Source organism: Bufo gargarizans, chromosome 2, assembly GCF_014858855.1.
Source record: "Bufo gargarizans isolate SCDJY-AF-19 chromosome 2, ASM1485885v1, whole genome shotgun sequence".
In the NCBI taxonomy this organism is placed as follows: domain Eukaryota; kingdom Metazoa; phylum Chordata; class Amphibia; order Anura; family Bufonidae; genus Bufo; species Bufo gargarizans.
The window spans coordinates 380,469,618-380,490,735 of record NC_058081.1 but is presented as its reverse complement, the minus strand read 5'-3'; the positions used below and the strand labels follow the sequence as shown (position 1 = coordinate 380,490,735).

The window sequence follows — 21,118 nt, the reverse complement described above, 5'->3', positions numbered from 1 at the left end:
CATAGACGTGCTGCTTTTCTCTGACATGGGAAATGTATGACAGCAGTCTCCAGAATACACAAACGTGACCAGATGGTTGTGGACCTGTTGAGTGAAGAGAGCTTCGGATCATAGAGCCAAAGTTGCTTCAATCAATGTCTCTGTACATCTCTGTACTGCATTTAAATGTATAGGCTCCTGCAACATGAAATTCATTATCTTTTAAGTCAACTTCGGATTCAAGTTTTAAAATGGTTTTCAAGTAATAGAATCGATGGCCAAAGTTATTCAACAAATTCTCACGTAACTTTGGAGACAAAGAATTTCACTTCACCGGAGTCCATATATTTGAATGCTGTAAGGAGACTGATCTCTGTACAGCATTCAATCGAAGTTCTGACCGAAGATACTTTGGACCTGTGATCCGAAGCTCGCTTCGCTCAACATTACCCACAAGCATCTGTTTACGTTTGTGTGTCTGGAGACTGCTCACATGCATTTTCCATGTCAGAGAAAAGTGGCATGCAGCATGGTGGTTATCTCTGGTATCACATATATTGAATGCACATGTGACTATCTTCATCGTAGTATTAGGGAAGTGGTAAAACTCACAAAAGAAAGCCAGATACATGCATGGCCTCTTATTCCATTCCATATAAGAAGTGGCTGTCCTGGAAATGCAACCGGTTACTATCAGATCTATATTTTCCATATGTCATACATGTCCCAGATGGTTTTAATGCAGCCCTTGGGATTGAATAAATCTGGTAATGTGACCTTCAGACCAGAAAAGGTTGTGTATCCCTGGTATAAATAGTTAGTGTAAATCAGGGGAGTGTCATAAAGCTACAAGGGACTCATCTACTAAATCAGTAATCTCCTGGTCCACTAGATAAGGCAGAAATGATCCCTTCTGTATTATATGCATAGAAGACATACAGTGCAATAAGGAGAATAGAGTTGGGAGAATAGAATTGCTGATGATGTCATCCTTTAGTTCACAGGAAGTTAGCCAATAAGAGAGACTACACAAGAGAACATGATCTGAAATGGGGGGGGGGGGGGGGGGGGGTCATACAGGAAATCACATGATCAGGGGCCCATAACAAAAAGGTTCAAAATGTATGGATGCAACTGAGCTGGGGTGAAACAAGTTACACTGCTAGAATATTGATGGTAGTGTGCGTCTTTAATAGGCAGCTGTCTTAGGGACATGGACGATAGCTGTCACAAGGATTCTGGGTATCTCAGTGCATTCTGATACATGAGAAAAGTGCATCTGCTGTAAGGTTATGTAGAAACATCCAAACATAAGACTCTAGGTACAATTTTGTACAGTCCAAATTACCGGGTATAGCCTTTGCCCATTTCACAACTGATACTACTTGGCGACCACCTAGCATATTCAGTGACGACATAAGTCTCCATGCTGTTTCAGGTACAGTGCCGTCATATCCTGAATACAAAATCTCAGGCTCAATAGCCTCCAGTAAGGAGATGAGGGTGGGTGTAAGTTGTGCTACAGAGGCTGGAACAATGGTCTTGTTCATCGAACTTTCAGGAAGTTCGCGCACTGCTGTTACATTCGACTGCTGGATTCCTTTTATTTTCTTCTTTGTTTTGCGTGCTAGAAAAGAAAAAAAAATATTTTGTTGAAACACTATATACAAAATGGGTAGGTAGGGTTTTTTTTTATATATATATCAACAAATACATTGATATCCTAACATACATATACATAATTACTACTATATAAGCCAGGTATTATAGAGAATAGAGATAATTATACTGGATTTGGTGATGTGAATCCACAAAATATGAATGGGTTGCCTAGTGCTTTAAAGTAGCATTTAAGGCCCTTAAACTGCTACGGTCTAACAATGGTGCACAAAATCCCTGACACTGACTAGGAAACATAGTTAAGCTTCTACGCAAGTTTTCTGGTGGATGGGGCTTGGGAGGAACCTCTGCAGCCCAACACATGTTGCTATATGTGCACATATAATACCAGAAATGTATGCTTGATACTTGCTGGTGTAGATTTATTTTTCCTGGCACATGGACTTCTCAAGGATGCACCAAATTTGCAGGCATGCATATCACTAGTAATAAGTCAGAGCAAGTGGACTTGCATTTTCAATTTCAACTGGCTTTTGCAATTAAAATTAGGCTTCTACAAGAAGTCTCCCAAATTAAATACTGGTGAGGCTACTTTCACATCTGCACTTTTGCTGGATCCGGCAGGGGATCAGCAAGAAAGCTTCCGTTATGATAATACAACCGGCTGCATCCATTCTGAACGGATCTGGTTGTGTTATCCCTAAAATGAACAAGACGGATCAGGCACTAAAACAATTGTAAGGGTACTTTCACACTAGCGTTATTCTTTTCCGGTATTGAAATCCAGTAAAGGGTCTCGATACTGGAAACAAAACGCATCAATTTTGTCCTAATGCATTCTGAATGGAAACAATCCGTTCAGTGTACATCAGGATGTCTTCCATTCTGTCCCTTGTACGGTATTTGACCGGACAAAATACCGCAGCATGCGGATCCGGCATTAATTTCCAAAGTGATGTATTAATGCCGGATCTGGCACCAATTGTTCTGGAAATAGCTGCATCGCTGAATCCGGTTTTCAGGTCTGCGCATGCGCTGGGATATAGGAGTGGGTTTCTCTTTTGATCTTTGAAAAAATGTAAATACCAGATCCGTTATTCTGGATGATACCGGATGAGACGGATCTGGTATTTCACCGGATCCATCTAACGGGTCTGGAGAAAAAAAGCTAGTTCCGTTGCTGGAACTACCTGCCGTATTCTAAAAACGCTAGTGTGAAAGTACCCAAAGTCAATGGGCGCTGGATCAGTTTTCTTTTGTGTCTGAGAAAACGGATCCAGCACCATTGACTTACATAGTGTTTAATGCCGGAACTGCTTGCGGTGGTTTTGTGTCCGGCATGGGAATGGAACGGAATGCATTCTGGTGCACTCTGTTCCGGTCTGTTCAGTTCTGTCCACATTGACAATGAATGGGGACAAAACTGAAGCGTTTTCCTCCGGTTTTGTGATCCTATGACAGATATCAATACCGGAAAGGAAAACGCAGATCTAAAAGTAGCCTGACCCATGCTTCAGTCATGGAGGTAAAGTATTGATTGCTATGGGAAACTGTGGATTATAGTGACGTCCCTGATGAGAACCTCCCCACTTGTGTTCCATGTATTCAGGAAAAATTAAGTCTAAAAACATATGAGGGATGTTGAATCTACAATTCATCTACCTGAATATGAAAACAATTTTTTTTCGGAGAAAATTGAATTGAACTTAATACTTTTCAGTGTAATCATCCTGGATTTCAACACACTTATTCCACTTTGCCTCCAGTGACTGAATGCCCTCTGAATAGGAGACTTCTTGCTGCTGCAGGAACCCTGTCATCAGAAAATCATTGCCCACACAGAAATGTCTTCAGGTTTCAAAAGAGAAAGTAATCACTAGGAGCCAGGTCTGGACTGAATGGTGGATGGTAAAGTTCCACAAAGCCACATTCCCTGATAGCTCCTTGTGATTTCGGAGACTTGTGAGCTGGTGCATTGTTGTGAAGCAGCAACACACCTGCTGACAACTTCTTATGGTGTTTCTCTTTGACTGCCTCACGTAATGCCTTAATTGTTGAAGCATACGGTAGGTGTCTCTAGTAATTGTTGTCTTACGTGGCATTAATTCTAGTAATAAAACGCCTTCTGTATCCCAAAAAACGGTGCCATGATCTTTCCAGCTGACTGGTGCACACATAATTTCTTTGGAGTTGGTGGCTGCTTGTGCTTCCATTGCATGGCCTCTTGTTTGGTCTGAAGACCATGGTGGTGGAGCCATGTTTCATCATCCGTAATAATTTGAGAACAGAAGTCTTCTGGATTTTAAGCATGTCTAAACTCTCTTTGCTAAATTGCTGGTTATAAGTTTTTGCTCAGACATCAAGATTCGTGGCACCCACCTAGAACTGACCTTTGACATCAAAATATCATAAATGGCAACTGAAATGCCTAATTCAAGAGCTATAACACAGATTTTGACCCAACAATCTTCCAAAGTCACGGCCTCCACTTTAAGGCACATTTCCCATGAAGATCCTTTGGCAGGTTGCCCTGAATGGGGGGGTCATCTTCAATGAATTCCCTATTCCCATTTAAACTGCTTGGCCCAAAACTTTACTAGTAGTAGGAAGATGCATTGTCACCATATACAGCAATCATCCTTTGTAGGATTTATCCAGGCTTCTCTTGTGCCTTAGTAAGAAATTTAATCACAGAACGAAGCTCCATATTCCTCACTTTTTTGTAGACCTGCACTGTACTGCACTTGCCATCCTGTCATTTCCAGTGCTTTCATCAGACTGAACTGACAGACCATGCTGGGGTAGATAACTTATTGAACATCCCTTGTACTGTAACAGCTATTTGAGAAGGCATTGGCGCTCACAGTAGCTGACTGATGAATGTGACGTCACATGGCCTAGGCCAGTGATGGCGAACCTATGGCACGGGTGCCAGAGGCGGCACTCAGTGCCCTCTCTGTGGGCACCCGCCCCCTGGAAGAAGTCCAAGGTGTAACACTATGCCTTAGACCTTTTCTGCCATTCATCATCGCAGGGTATGCTATGAATGGCACAGACAGCTCACTGAATGAAGGCAGGCTATTATAGATAAATTATAAAGTATATGGAAGATAAGTTATATTTGTATTCAGGGTAAATGGCCATGTTGGCACTTTGGGAGAAATAAGTGAGTTTTGGGTTGCAGTTTTGGGCACTCGGTCTCTAAAAGGTTCACCATCAATGGCCTAGGCTAAGCTGCTAGAAGGCCGTGGCTCTACTGCAACTGCCGATGCCTTCTGAAACAGACCCTAACAATCAGATAATGATGTATAAAAGTCTCAGAAAACCCCTTTAAAATTATATAATCTGTTCCATGAAGTACTGTATTAGTAGGCGTGTTGGCGGGGAAAAGGGGTTTAACAGTTTTGGGGAATGTATCAACCACTTTTGGCGTAAAGAGTTAACAGAAACAAATTTGAAAAGTCATAAATTGTGTACTTGCAAAAAGTGGACAAAATGGCTATGGTTTACACGATGGAGCTGTGGCTGCAGATTTTGAAGTAACTCTATTTCTACTCATAGCAGGCATAGATTTCAATTTTTGACTTTAGAACTATCCAAAATGCACCAAATGTATTAAGAGGCATGCATCTCCTAATAAATTTGGAACAATCTACTTTAAAGTACTTTGGCTTAAGACCAGTAAATAAAAAAAAGCCCCGTTTTAGTATATTTCCCCCCTTTATCCACCAATCTGATTTCAAGAGGTTGGTTGCTTATAGGGGATTTCCAGGCTACAAGTATTGATGACCTGTCCTCCGTATATTACATCAATAGCAGAGCATCCATAAAATGAATGCAGATGGAGAGGCATGTGACCAAACATGTCGTGCCTCCTTCACTGAAACACAGTGCGATCAACGTCTGACGCTTGTGCCGATGGCAGGTACACTGAATGCACATTGAGCTTAAATTTTGGTAAACATGTTTATAATGGTAATCACTACCAGCATGCATTCTCTCCTGTGTGGTCTCATTATGATCACATCAGCAAAGATATCAGCAATGTTGACTATAGGCAAGAGGGAGGTGGCTTTTTCTCTCAAGCTTTCTACCTGCAAAAGTGGGTAAAGCAAGTAAAATAGATAGCCATGTACAGTATATGCTCCATATGTTCAGCATTTCCTAGACACGCTGGAGGGGATAGCTGAGGAAGATACAATTATGGAGAAAGGTTGAAGGATTTACTTTTTAAATAATCTTAAATAGATTTATGTTTTGTTCTATACTTCACCTTTTTAGCACAAACTGAAGAAACTGCAGAAGCTTATGTGGAGTGGGAATCTGTCTGCCAGCGGTGATAATGCAGGCTATGAATATATTAACCAATGAGGCTAGGGACTTCTTACACCTGTTAGTCTTATTTCCTAGGAACACATTGTATCACACATTCAGCTCTTCACTGGTTACATGCAATGTGCTGCTGATGTGAATTCATAGAGGAAGTTAACCTTACTGAACAAGAGTGACAATCTGCCATTTTCAGCAGTCAAAACAATACGTTCCCCTGTAGTAAGACGTAAATGGGAAGCGCTAATCTCATATAGGATGATAAGTGCAGACGCTAAGCAGGGCAGTGACGTGACCAATGTATGCTATCGGTGCGAATGTGTGAACAACATGGCAATGATAAGACTGTGATCTAACTGGCTAGAAATCCCACAATCAAAATCTAGATCTGTCAACCTCTAGGCTGGGGCATAACTACATGGTAATTAGAAGTCCTTCCTAAAATTTTCTCCTGCAATTTCCATTGCTATGTTTCACATGTTTTGCAGCCTGATCCCATTTTTGTGGTGGTGGTCTACGTACACACAATTTCTTGTGTTCAACAGCTGACACTATGGCTCTAGTGGAATGTAACAGTTTTGCTCAGAGAGATTGACGGCCATTCATGCTGGGAAGATTAGGGAGGATACTATGACAGATAAACTGGGAAACAGCATCTCGCCTCTCACCATTATAACTTTAGCATATCGCAAACAGCTAGACAGGGACGGTGCCCTTGACTGCTGTACCTGGTTATTAGTTGGAACAGTCATGCCTCACAGTTGTTCGCACCCTTGTTGTGTACCCCCTTGTGCAGACAGATGCTACTATATCCTGAAAACTACTGCGGAGCAATGTTGGCCATCGACATACAGGTGATTTCTATGCTATGACTGATTTGTTATGTTAACAAGTTGTGGAAAATGTCTGCTGTATACATGGCTGCAAACGCGCAAGTGCATGCAGTTTGCATTATAATGGGAAAACTCAGCATGCTCTAAAATCTGGGCAGAACTTTTCTCACTGCTTATAACCCAGTCATTTACTTTGTACTATAGTTTGACACAGATTTCCAAACATTAGGTAGTAGATTTAGTTTACCCTTATTTTTTATTTTTTTTTATTATAATTGAGGAGGTAGGGGTGGAACGGGACCATTTCATTTGTCTCATTTAAAAGGGCTATGTGATGATTGATGTTAAAAAATAAATTAAAAAAAAAATTGACATCATATGACATCATGTCAATCTCTTTCTAAGAAAGCAAGAATCACCTTTGTATCTCACATGGATCCAGAGATCTCCCCATTCATTGCTGTGCTAGATTTATATCAAGCTGACAGCTCAAGGGGAGTGTCTTTTCTGCTGCAGTGGTTAAATGGCAAAAGAGAAAAGGGGAGAAGGCGCTCATAGGTGGTGGTTGACAAGAGATGTTGTTACTTGTTCTTAGCCAGGGTGAGTGGATGCTACTCACCTTGGTTAGTTTGTACTTTTTGGTAGTACAGTTCTGGTGGTGGTAAAAACGTGGGGTGTTGTGCGTTGGTGCAGCCGATTGACGTCCAAGTTGACCATGGGCGGGAGCCAAGCCGCCACTTTGGTGCGAATTGTGGTGTATGGGGAGGTTGCTCGTCTGCACTGGGTTCATGCAGTGAGCGGATGGACACAAGGCGCAATTCACAACCCAGTTGAGGATACGAAATATTTTTTATTTTTTGATTAGCAAAGACGACGCGTTTCGGGGTACGCAGACCCCTTTATCAAGTCTGTATCCTTGTCACCGTAGGCTAATTGGAGGTCACTCTCGTTGGAGATCCCTTATTTGGGGGGGGTTTTTATGTTGCGGTCCGCACTGCTTTTGGATGCGGCCGGTGAGTGTCCTCCAGTGATGGCGCTTCTGCACTATGCTTCTGCACGTGTGGCCAGTGGTGTCTTTTCTGCTGCAGGTCAGGGGGCGTGTCTCAGCTCTGCCTATCACAGCTCAGGATGAAACTGAGCATGTGCGTCCATCTCGGTTAGAAGGACAAAGAAATAAGAAAAAAAAAAAAAACAGAAGGTGGCGCTACACAGATACATTTTATTGAATAACTCAGTCGCTATACTAAATCTATAATTACATGCAATTGTAAAATAATTTAGATCCAGGTGCCGGTTTGAAAACTGTAGAAAATTTTCCGTGGGACAACCCCTTTAATGAAAACCAAACGCCTTCCAGAACTTATATTGTGGTGCATATATTAAGTGATCGGATTTAATCTTCCTTGCTGTAAATGTTCCATAAGCACTATGCATAGGAGGAGCTGCCAGAAAATACAGTATGCTTCTCTACCTCCTGGAACTGGAAATACTGTACATATTTAATCTGAAAAACAGTAATGCTTTTCACTGGAGCCAGAAGGGGATGATACAGTAAGACTGATATTTACTTTGGAAAGGAAGAGAAGAAGCAGTTTCCATGCACAGGCTTTACCCTTAAATACTCATACCAGAGAGAGCACGCACCATGGTGTGGGGACCTTGTTTATGCCAACTTCAGGCCAATCCAACACATTTTCAAGGGGGAAAAAAAATTATGTAATCCCGTTCCATAAATTCTATTTTCTCTCTCTAGCCTCCCAGAACTTGGCAGGGGTGAATGTCCCAAAGCGGAGTTAAACAAGAGCATTCTCGTGCTAAACTTTTAACTATTACTCCGCTGTAAGGAACACAGCGAGTGCTGCTCTGCCTGCTTCCTGTCAAAGTGCTTATTTTATTATTTTACTTTATCAAAATCTATCATGTCTCGTGCTGCACGTACTACACTGCTAGTACATGCTTAGGGTAGACAACGCTGACTGCGGGATTACTTAGTGATCATTTGGTGCAAGTTATTTTTACATTTGCTTCTATTGATTCACTAGAAACTAAACAAACTGTGCAAAACTAAATCAGCAATGTACCACGTACAGCACGGGTCCCCAACCTTCAATACCTCGTGAGCCATATTCAAGTCACAACTGCTAACACATTAAACATAAAACACAAGATCAATTGGCAGGTATTTCCGAGTAAAATGTGACGCCACCCAAACCGGTGCTGTTCTGGGAATTGGATATGACATGTTTTAGGAGGAGCATATGTAAATTCACGGTGAGCCACAAAGTATGGTGTCGAGAGCCACATGTACAGCAAAACTATGACATAGCTTCAGCCTCAGAGCTGAAAGGGTCTGTCACCAGCGACCTTCCTATCTAACCCTTTGCATAGACACACAACTGTGCGCTTGTTGATTTGAAACTCTGTTCCCAAATTATGATACTTTTTCTTAATAGGCAAATTAGACCTTTAGTGCAATGAGGGGATCGCCATAGCTCTTGTTGCACCCATTCTCCACTCCTCTCTGTGGACAGCACCTTTATGGCTGCTTTGATTGACAGGGCCAGGCAGTGGCAAGGGAGGGACTGGTAAAAGAAGTGAGTGTAGCCTGGGTGCAATAAGAGCAATGGTGAACCTCTCATTGCACCAAAGGCCTAATCAAGAAAAAGTATCACAACTCCTGTATGGAGCCTCGGATCAAGAAAAGAAGGTGAATCACAGCTATGTGTCTATGCAAACAGTTTGATAGTGAGGTCACTGGTGACATCATAATTTAGGTTCACAGTTTAGTGCAGATTCCTATAATATTACATCTTTGCACTACCTGACAGCATATGATTACCCACGATGTATTTCCCATGTTTCAGTTCTAGTGAGATGGTATAGGTTCCTGGATAAGATGATGAAGTCGGTGCAGTCTGCTACTTATTTTCTCCTTTGTGAGTTGCGCTTTACAGTGCTCTGCACATGCTCAACACTCTATCAGGAGCACATGGAAATCAAAGGAGCAGAGTATGTATGTGCAGTCACATGGGAACTGAGAACAACATGGCCCTGTAAGCTAGAGCAGACCAATAACTGCAGGTAACCTCTGGGGTGCGGGTGTCCCATTTTAGACAGAGCAGCGGGGGAAGGCTACTTTTTTGCCAGCTGTCTTACAGCCAGACAGGAGAAGGAAGGAAGGGAGGGGGGAGCCGACTGGGCTACTGGGACACTCAAAGACGACTTCTTTATAAATATCTCAGTTTTAATTGGAATATGAGACAACACAGCATCACAGAAGTAAGGAAGTGCAGGGATTATTTTATGTATTACCATGTTTAGTACTTCTTAAATATGGTGTGAAAACCTGTGCCGCTGAATACATATGCTCAGATAACTACTGACAAGCCCACTGACACGCTCCAGCTGATTTACGCAGTGGCCGATGGCTGATTTTTCGGGTAAAACAAAAAAACGTACTGCAGTTGTGGATTAGAATACATGCTATACCTTAGGAGCAGCACAAGAGACGCAGCCCAACGATGAAAGTAGATTTTATATGTATATAAGCTGTATAATGGTGAACTTACCCCCCAAAAAATAAAAATGAAGAAATACAGGTGCTTGCAGTGGTATTTTGTCCAGCTAAATGACGAATTCATTTAGCTGATGGACCCCATTATAGTGAATAGGATCCGTTGGGCGGCTGGTGGTGTCCAGCATATACCAGATCTAGCAGTTCTGGTAAACTGTTCCTGTACCAGAACACAATAGTTTAATCTAAGAGCAGATGTGCACTTAGTCTTAAAGGGGTATTCCCATCTGGGACATTGATCACATGTTAGACAGGAGCAGGTCTTAGAGGTAGAATCCATACCTATCTCCAGAATGAAACTGCAGAGAAGGTCAATAGCGGAGTAAATGGTGACCAGAAGGTGGCTGCTCTCCTTTTACTTTGGTGGCCCAGTTCTGGAGATAGGATCCTAGTGATAAGCCATCAGTTGGCACAGTCACTAAATGTAAACTCCTAGTCATCTAGTCAATGGTTGTTGGTGACTAACCACAGAACTCCAGAAAACACAAGTGCAGCACTGGCAATGGACACAAGGTATGGGCTGATTCTTAACCTCCTCCCCAAACTCTCCAGCAGTGTGATTTTGCAATCATAAAGAAGAATCAGCAGTACAACATTTGGATCTAATTTTAAGGGTCCATTCACACGTCCGTTTTTTCTTTCCTGATCTGTTCCGTTTTTTCAGGAACAGATCTGGACCAGATCTGGACCCATTTATTTTCAATGGGTCCTGAAAAAAAACGGACAGCACAATGTCAGATTTTTTTCAGGACCCATTGAAAATGAATGGGTCCAGATCTGGTCCAGATCTGTTCCTGAAAAAACGGAACAGATCAGGAAAGAAACAACGGACGTGTGAATGGACCCTAAGGATGCCTTTGTAAAAATACTTAGCTTTTACAACATAAGGCACATATACATTAGCCTTACTGAAGAAGAATATACGCTTTACACCACACATGTACTGGAGAAAGGAAGAAGAAGATTCCCCTATGAAGTGATAAAGGGAATCTAAGGACATAGGCGCGCACAGCCAGTCTTTGTACTATGTAAAATATGTCTATAAATACTGCAGTGAGACGGTAAATGATGTTCTTTCATCTTGTGATGTGTTTTCCCCCCTTTGTCATAAACCTGCATCCACTTCTTAGGGTCTGGCCACTGGCTTGGTCTCCGAAGCTCAATTCCTCAGTGGAATCTGTTCTACGTCAATCATTAAAATGCATTATGGTTAATGCTCATTCATATGCAAAAACATATTCTTCCTGTACAAAGTGGTACATGCTGCTCATTGCAAATCAGGCCACTTAGTTTTCTGTACATAATAAGAAACAATCTGTGAACAGGAAGGCAGCCATTGGGAAGATGAGAGAAGCCAAAGTGAAAGGCTGCTCTTTAACCTCCTTCTCTGTTGTGAGGATGGCAGCGCATTAATGACTCCACAAATAGCATCAGCCCTTTCCATTTACCGATGAGTAGAATTTCTTTAAATGCTGCCTCTTATATTAAATGCACTTCAGGATGCTATATCCATTTATAGTGTTAAAGGACTACAAAAACGAGCATGTCAACTTCTATAAAGATGTTCAAATATACAAAAAGAAGCTGTTCCGCTTATCATGGGTAAAGAGGATGACGGTGGATGTGGGCAGGGCCTTTTTTTCTTAATTAAACCTGCAATTTCACCATCACCTTGTTTCTATTTATTTTATATCTAATGTTGGCCATAGATATTCTAGACATGCAAGATGTTTTAGCTATGCCAACTAGAACTCCATGGAACCACTGAATCTGAAAAGTGCAGTGGAGTAACTATAAGGGCTACAGTAGCGACTAGGTGCCATTGTGCAGAGGGCCCATAAGCTACATCAGGGTCCATCACACAAGGTTCTGACATAGCCCAGCATCACATCATTGCATGTGGAAGAGCATTCAAGGTCCTGACGCTACACAGTATCAATGCCTGTGTGCAGGGCTCTGTAAGAAGCAAAAGAAGGCATAAGGCTGCGCTTGAGTCTGATTAAAGATTCGGGGGTCTGAATTCATTTGGAAGTCTGGTCTGTGGTCTGAAATAATTTAGGATTTATCTAGGGGGTTGAATTTAGGCATCTGACCTAGAATTACTTCAAGGCATTGGCCTAGGGATTGAATTAGGGATATACTTAATTTAGGGCTCTCATTTGATCAGGGTCTAATTAATTTAGGAGACTAGTCTGGAAATAATTTATGTTCTGGACCAGAGGCCTTAATGAATTTGTTGCCTAGTTTGGATTAATTTAGTGGTCTTGGCATCATCAGAATTAAATTTACCTGGGGCATACATTGCAGGTCATCAAATTAATTTTGGGGTATTGTATCCGATTTCAGGTCTGATTAATTCAGGGGGTCTGGTGCCAGAATTTATTTAAGGGTATGACTTGATTTGGGGGTCAGATTAATTTTGGTGTCTAGTCTAGATGCTGAATTAATTTAGGGGTCTGGGTACTGAATCTATTTAAGAGTCTGTTGTGGTGTCCGATTTAATTTACAGTTTGATATGGGGTCTGAATTTGCTTAGGTGCATGATCTGGAGAATGAATATATTTCCGGGTCTGATTCTGGAGTTTGAATTAAAGGGGTTATCCAATTTCTCAGCCCCCCCCCCCCCCCCGCGCGCTTCCCCACTACTCCCTGCACACGGATGAAAACATCCGGTGTCGGTGGTGGGGGAGGAGCAGCCAATGGCAGGCGGGGACAGGGACGAGCCTCCCTAGCATCGCAGGTGACACTAGGGAGGCTCATCCCAATCCCCGCCTGCCACTGACTGCAAAAGAAATTGGATAACCCCTTTAATCTAGGGTCTGGTCTGGGGTCTGATTTCTGATTTCGTTGCAATTTTTACTTTGTCATTATACACACCATTTTACTGTCAAATGCAGTTTCTCACAAAGTTGGGTGACATGGGCATTGCACAACACCAGTGCTAGATCTCTATTCTTAAGGATAGCTGGAAGTCTAAGAGGGCAAACATCACTACAAAGTATAAAGAGATGTCATATCCTCATTATAGCCCATCATTTTACAACATGGGAATAACTCTCCAAGTTTAATAGAAGAGGTTGTCTGCTTTGGACGAACCCTTTTTGTTAAAAGGGTCCATAGATTATAAGCTGATCACAAGATGTCATGTTGCTGGGGTCTCACTATGTTTACAACAGTAAATGGGTATTCCAGCAAATGGTAAATCACCCTGCAGCACTAGAGAGAATTACACCGGTCCTACAAAATTAGTTTCTTCTTTAAGGCCTTGCTGTATCTCATCACCATTTAAGTATGAGTGGAAATAAAATGCACTACAACACACAGTCCATGGACAGATATAGAAGTTCTGAAAAATAAAATAAAAACCTAGACGATCCCTTTATTTCTGAATCTGAAACACTAAAAATACAAATTCCACATAAGCCAGATAACAATGCAGATATCATGAGAAAAATGCGAAACAACCTATTTCACATAAATATTTATTGAATACTAAAATGCATGTGAATGAGAAAAATGTTTCTTTAATTATGGCCTTGACTGTGTCACAACAGTAGCCAGATTTGAAGACGGAAAGCACAATCATTCTTAAAAATTTTAAATAATTCACCAGATTTGAGTTTGCAGGAGAAAAATAACAGGGAGAATATAACAAGACTGGGGCAGGGGGCTTGATAAACTCTCCCTGTTATTTTTCTCCTTGTGTTTAACATAATTTTTTTTTTTTTATAAATTTGTTTTTGCTATATATAAAAAAAAAAAAAAAAAAAAAAAAAAAAAAACACACCAAACTTTATGGTGGTGGTGGGGGACAAATCCTTCCTGCCTCCAGCAGGGTGTGTTTGCTTTGTGGTACCAGAAAAGGGTATGCCAGTTTCATGATACTGAATCGGGAACGGTCATCAAAATCAGAATAGCACAAGTCTGACTCCCTAAATGATAAGCTGTTTGAAGGGGTCATAGCCCCTATCTTGAAGAATGTGATGGAGTACAGCCCTCTTCACCACAGATCAGGGAATTACAGGATAAACTCATACTCTTATCTGTATGTACACTGTTAGTTACCATCTTGCCTTATTTAGGTCTTCAGCAGTATGACAGCTGTTATTAAATCCCCAGCCCTCTGTTGTCCCAAGCCAGTCTGTACAGCAAAGTTGATAATTTAGGGTACTTCCACACTTGCGGCAGAGGATCCGACAATCTTGACGCAAACGGATGGCATTTGTCAGACGGATCCGGATGCGGATCCGGCTGACAAATGCATTGAAATACCGGATCCATCTCTCCAGTGTCATCTGGAAAAACGGATCCTGTATATATTTTTTTTTTGCATTTTTAAAGGTCTGCGCATGTGCAGACTGGAAATTAATGCCGGCATTCTGGCAAGTGTTCAGGATTTATGGCCGGAGAGAAAACTGCAGCATGCTGCAGTAATTTCTCCGGCCAAAGAATGTAGCAGGGACTGAACTGATGCATCTTGAACGAAATGCTCTCCATTCAGAATGCATTAGGATAAAACTGATCAGTTTGTTTCCGGTACTGAGCCCCTGTGACGGAACTCAATGCCAGAAAAGAAAAAAAGTGTGAAAATACCCTTAGCTACAGGAAACAGAAGTGTCAGTTTATTGCATCTGCTATAGTGAAAGTGAAACCTGGAACATTTCAAGTTTTGGTCTTTTATTAGTCATGTAAAAAAAAAAATTATGAAAAAAAGTTTATAATAAAAATCTTAAATTGTACTTGTCATTTTATGCAAGGCGTTGTGTTAGGTACAGTAGTATTTCTAGGCTACTAATACTACAAATGCACACATAAAGAAGCAGTAATGGGCTGTCTAGCTGTGAATCAAACACTGGGGTGAGGTAGAAAACGTACAATAGCTTTTAGTAGCATCTCTCTGGTCTCTGCCTCTCTCTCACTGAAACTGTTGCATCCTCCATTATTCCTCTTCATAAACTTCAAAGTGCAGCATGTAACCTGATAACTGACAGTCAATCTCATTTCTCAAGTTGTATTTTAGCAGTGAACTGAGGCAGGGGACAAAGTGGCTGATAAGTTGAAAAAGGGTATTTTTCTTCTAATAATAGGTATTCCAAATGTTCTTATACTTGTTTGTACTATTGGTATTTGAAAAATGTTTGTTTTTGTTTTTTAAAGAAGGTGCCTATCTAATTAAAAAATACGCCATTTTCTGACTATGGATTCCCTCAAACACTACTTAGTGTCAAAATCTGGTCAAAGGGGTTGTCTGAAATAATTCTAAATCTCGGGCATGCCCCTGAACGGTGCAAACTAAAAACGAAAAAAAAGAAAAAAAAAGTGGTATGCTTGCCTCATTCTCCGATGCCATGCGCCACTAGTCTGGTCCTCCTGCCACTGCTTGTCTACAGAATACAGTGGTGACATACAGGTAGACGGCACATCACCACTGCAACTAATCACAGTCCTAAACCGTATACTTACCGGTCTTGGTGGCCATAGCACCCAATCACAACACAGCTTGGCTGTGATTGGTTGCTATTGGCAACAAATGCAGTTTTTCTATTAGATAGCTTAATTAATCTGCCCTAGGTGTTTGTACTGTAGGGCACTGGGACCAGCTTGCAATACCAAGTCAGTGTGTAGGGAAGTAAAAGAATTGTATTTAGTTAGTCATACATGGTAAGAGAGTTAAGGAATTGCTTTTCTACCTTCTAGATTCATTCCAGCTTGGAGACACTTCCGATATCTGCAGGCTGGGCAGTTTTTCCTCCTTATTTTGTCAATGATACAATCATTTCTTCCAGCGCAAAGGTAATTGTGCTGACCTATTAAAAAGAAAAGTGGTATGAATTCAATCTGTTGTACATAATGCTAAATATTTCCTGTGTACGTAGTAAAGAGTAGTGATGAGCGGCAGGGGGCAATATTCGAATTTGCGATATTTCACGAACATTTTGTCGAATATTCGTCATATATTTGCGAATTCGAGATTATATTCTTGAGGTGGGGCACTTATGCTACATTTTACAAGCTGGTATAATTTTCCTGAGACTGGAGAAAATGGTTGGCACGGCAGAACATTAGAATAGCTTTAATTTCAGAAATTAATGATGCGCATATTTTTTCCCAATATGTGCAACTTGTGACATCACAGCAATATGTCTGTAGCATGTATGTATGGCCAGCAGAACCTATCACACTGCCTAACACCCTGCACTGGAACCTATCAGCTACACTATAGATCAATCTAAGGCTACTTTCACACTAGCGTTCGTCGGTCCGCTCGTGAGCTCCGTTTGAAGGGGCTCACGAGCGGACCCGAACGCAGCCGTCCAGCCCTGATGCAGTCTGAATGGAGCGGATCCGCTCAGACTGCATCAGTCTGGCGGCGTTCAGCCTCCGCACGGACAGGCGGACAGCTGAACGCTGCTTGCAGCGTTCGGGTGTCCGCCTGGCCGTGCGGAGGCGTGCGAATCCGTCCAGACTTACAATGTAAGTCAATGGGGACGGATCCGTTTGAAGATGCCACAATATGGCTCAATCTTCAGGCGGATCCGTCCCCCATTGACTTTACATTGAAAGTCTGGACGGATCCGTACGAGGCTATTTTCACACTTAGCTGTTATATGCTAAAAATAATGCAGACGGATCCGTTCTGAACGGAGCCTCCGTCTGCATTATTATGATCGGATCCGTTCAGAACGGATCCGATCGAACGCTAGTGTGAAAGTAGCCTAACCTACACTGACTATCTCCCCCTAAGGCCTCTTTCACACGGGCTTCATATTTTTGGCCCGGATAAGAGGCGGGTGCGTTGCGGGAAAACACACGATTTTTCCGCGCGAGTGCAAAACATTGTAATGCGTTTTGCACTCGCGTGAGAAAAATCGAGCATGTTTGGTACCCAAACGCGAACTTCATCACAGAAGTTCGGGCTTGGGATTGATGTTCTGAAGATTGTATTATTTTCCCTTATAACATGGTTATAAGGGAAAATAATAACATTCTGAATACAGAATGCATAGTAAAATAGTCCATCACCGTGGTGATGGAGCATGTGATCTGATGCCACCACAGGTCCTTTAGCCCACAGCTCATCATTAAAGAAGTAAAGAGACTGGGAACTACGTGATCAAGAGGAGAAGGTGAGTTAACTTTTTTATTTTTTTAACCCCTCCAGCACTATTTTACTATGCATTCTGTATTCAGAATGCTATTATTTTCCCTTATAACCATGTTACAAGGGAAAATAATACAGTGAATAGACTGTCACCTAGAACCCATGCATGAAAATCACACCGCATCCGCACTTGCTTGCGGATGCTTGTGATTTTCACGCAACCCCATTCATTTCTACGGGGCCTGCGTTACGTGAAAAACGCAGAATATAGAACATGCTGCAATTTTCACGCAATGCATAAGTGATGCGTGAAAATCACCGCTCATGTGAACAGCCCCATAGAAATGAATAAGTCAGGATTCAGTGCGGGTGCAATGCGTTCAACTCACGCATCGCACCCGCGCGGAATACTCGCCCGTGTGAAAGGGGCCTAACTATCTGAATTATATATATAATCTAACTATCTAATGTAATACAACAAAGCACAGAGCACAGCAATGACACTGCTGTATCTTTCATAACTGCAATAAACTTTAGAAAATAGCTGCTGGGGAGTCTCTTATAAAGTAAGGGGTAGGCAACTTTTCTATTGGTTGCTAGGGATGTTCCTAAGCTCAGACAAAGATATTGCAGCCTTCTCATTGGCTCACAAGCAAGAAGGGAGGGATGATCACCTGATGTGTACTGTGTTAAAAAAAATAAAAATATTCGTAATTACGAATATATAGCACTATATTCTAAATATTCGTGAATACTTCAAGTGCCGATATTCGTGATAAAAATTCATAATACGAATATTTGCGCTCAACACTAGTAAAGAGTAGCACCACCAAAAGCATTCTTCCAGCATCTAACCAATGCTCAATTCCTAATCAGCACCAAAGCCCATGTAAGGCTACTTTCACACTAGCGTTCGATCGGATCCGTTCTGAACGGATCCGATCATATTAATGCAGACGGAGGCTCCGTTCAGAACGGATCCGTCTGCATTATTTTAGCATATAACAGCTAAGTGTGAAAATAGCCTCGTACGGATCCGTCCAGACATTCAATGTAAAGTCAATGGGGGACGGATCCGCCTGAAGATTGAGCCATATTGTGGCATCTTCAAACGGATCCGTCCCCATTGACTTACATTGTAAGTCTGGACGGATCCGCACGCCTCCGCACGGCCAGGCGGACACCCGAACGCTGCAAGCAGCGTTCAGCTGTCCGCCTGTCCGTGCGGAGGCGAGCGGAGCAGAGGCTGAACGCCGCCAGACTGATGCAGTCTGAGCGGATCCGCTCCATTCAGACTGCATCAGGGCTGGACGGCTGCGTTCGGGTCCGCTCGTGAGCCCCTTCAAACGGAGCTCACGAGCGGACCAGCGAACGCTAGTGTGAAAGTAGCCTTATGCTGGCTGCCCACAATCGTATACGGCTCAAGGTGACTTCTATTGCAGGGCTCTGAAATCTGGTGTCTATTAAAACCTCCTTCACACACAAATTTATCCTGCCATTTTTGCACTACTTAAAAAAAAAAAAGCCATGAAAACCACAATTTTATTTATTTATTTTTTGCATACATGTGCTTTTATGTTTTTTTTTTCTTTTAACAAAAGTGTGCATGGTGCTTTTTTAAGACTAAGAGGAGATGTAAAAATGCCTGAAGAAAAACACCACTGCTTTGACATGCCGTGGAAGCAAAAACAGGCACACAAAAACACCACTAAATAAAAAATTTGCATAAACCTTGCTAGAGACCCCTTCCTGGTGGTCTAGCAACTAGGATTTGGTTGAGAGCCACCACCATGGTGCCTGGGTTCGATTTCCGGTCAGGGAAAAAAGCAACAAAAATAGCATGCTAAAAAAAAAAAAAAAAAAACACCAAGATTTGCTGAAAGATGACAGTAAAAACCTTCCCCAACCGAGATAATGGGGTATTTGACATTGTTGTTCGAGTGGGGTACCCCACCTCAAGGCCTTCATCAATTAGCAGAGCTGCTACAAAAAGCACCTCACTATCTCAGCACGTCCGCATGTTACATATGCATCCTCAAAAGGATGGGACATTTTTTGGGGAAAAGGGATGTCTCATCAGGGCAATATATATATATATATATATATATATATATATATATATAAAAGAGAGAGAGAGAAAAGACATCAAATCGAGTCCCAGCTCAAACCCTATAATTTAGACTGGAGAACAGCTGCAAGCCACTATTTTTAAATGCCATGTTTTATTCAGCCAGTCATGTTGGCTGCCATACCTATTCCTGAAATATGGACTTTGGTGACTATACCGCCCACCTAATTCAAGTGTATGGGTGGAATTTATAGAGAATAAAAACCTGACCCAAAACTGCACAAATACAGCATTAACACACAGAATGTGGCTTTATTTTCCCTTTTTACCTTAAGTTACCTCGGCAGATGTCTCCTGTATATTTCTCAGAAATGTTCCATCTGACAACCTCAGAAACATATGATGAATTTGATGAACCTGTCCACATCTCACCAACTAAACGATCTCATTAGATGTCAGGAGTTTCATTCACCTATTAAATACAATCTACATCTATAACGATGTAACGAGTAATACAGCTCCATGTACAGCAAGTCCCTTACTCACATTCTGTCTACAGGCCAGGGCCATCTTACTACAAGGTGCATGCCACATCACACTGAAGGTCAGCACAATTCTCTGTCTAAAATATGAATTTTGTAGCCAACATCCACTGTTTGTATAAATATGAACAGTTGCATACTAGCAGTCTATGTACCAAAGTACTGTAAAGAGGACAAAGGCATACTATCAGAGCATCTACTCCTCCTCAGCAGCACCACAGAGAAATGGAGAATTCACATCTTCTTGCCTGGCCTACACAATGCCAAGAACCATTCCCACAGACACAAGTATCCAAGCAGTCTGACTGAGCTACTTATCATATACGACCAGCAACTATGACATATCAGGTGAATGTTCTGAGAGGGAATCACAAGTGGCACCATAACAAGTACGGAAGGACCCTCATATCCTCTGGGGATAATTCCCTAGACCACATGGATGCTGGGAAATATGGGCAGTAGTGAACACCGTACATACCTACGATAGGAATGTGATACAAAGAGTCGCAGCTAAAACATTACATCACAGCTGCAGTGGCAGGGAGGACAGCAGCAGAAGGAATGGAGGGGGTTTGGGACGGTAAGTCTAAAACTTTTTCTTTAAATTATTAATCTGATAGGTTCCTTATTCAGTCCCAGTTATGCAGGCCAGGACTGGAGTACACCACTAATATTATAAACCAGGGCAGTGGTGCCACACACAACTCTTTGTGGCAGATATTGTTGCGATTCTTTGAGCCAAATCCAGAAGTGGGTTAGGAGGGATTGATAAATATAAAGTAGCTTGTACTTCTCCATCCTGCTGGATCTAGCCCTGACTTTGGCTTAAAAACTGCCACAGAAAGTTGTGTGCGACACCACCCTTAGGTTACATGCACACCAACGCACCATGTGTTGCGGTCCACAAATTGCAGGTTCACAAAACACGGATGCCTGCCGTGTGCGTTCTGCAATTTGCAGAACAGGCAACCCATTATAAAAATACATATTCTTGTCCACAAAATGGACAAGAATAGGAAATGTTCTATTTTTTGAGCGGGGTCACGAAACGGAGCAACAGATGCAGACAGC

At 41.9% G+C, this 21,118-nt stretch overlaps 1 protein-coding gene across 2 annotated transcripts in view; it reads right to left on the bottom strand.

Moving 5' to 3' along the window:
• Positions 1-21,118, bottom strand: part of NR3C1 (nuclear receptor subfamily 3 group C member 1) — a 166,797-nt gene that overhangs the window by 34,947 nt on the left and 110,732 nt on the right. For both annotated transcript variants that reach the window (XM_044280769.1, XM_044280770.1), the window contains exons 4-5: positions 16,026-16,142; positions 1,328-1,606 (exon numbers count right to left, since the gene is read on the bottom strand). In XM_044280769.1, coding sequence (XP_044136704.1) covers positions 1,328-1,606; positions 16,026-16,142 — 396 coding nt within the window. The remainder of the gene's footprint in view (positions 1-1,327; positions 1,607-16,025; positions 16,143-21,118) is intronic.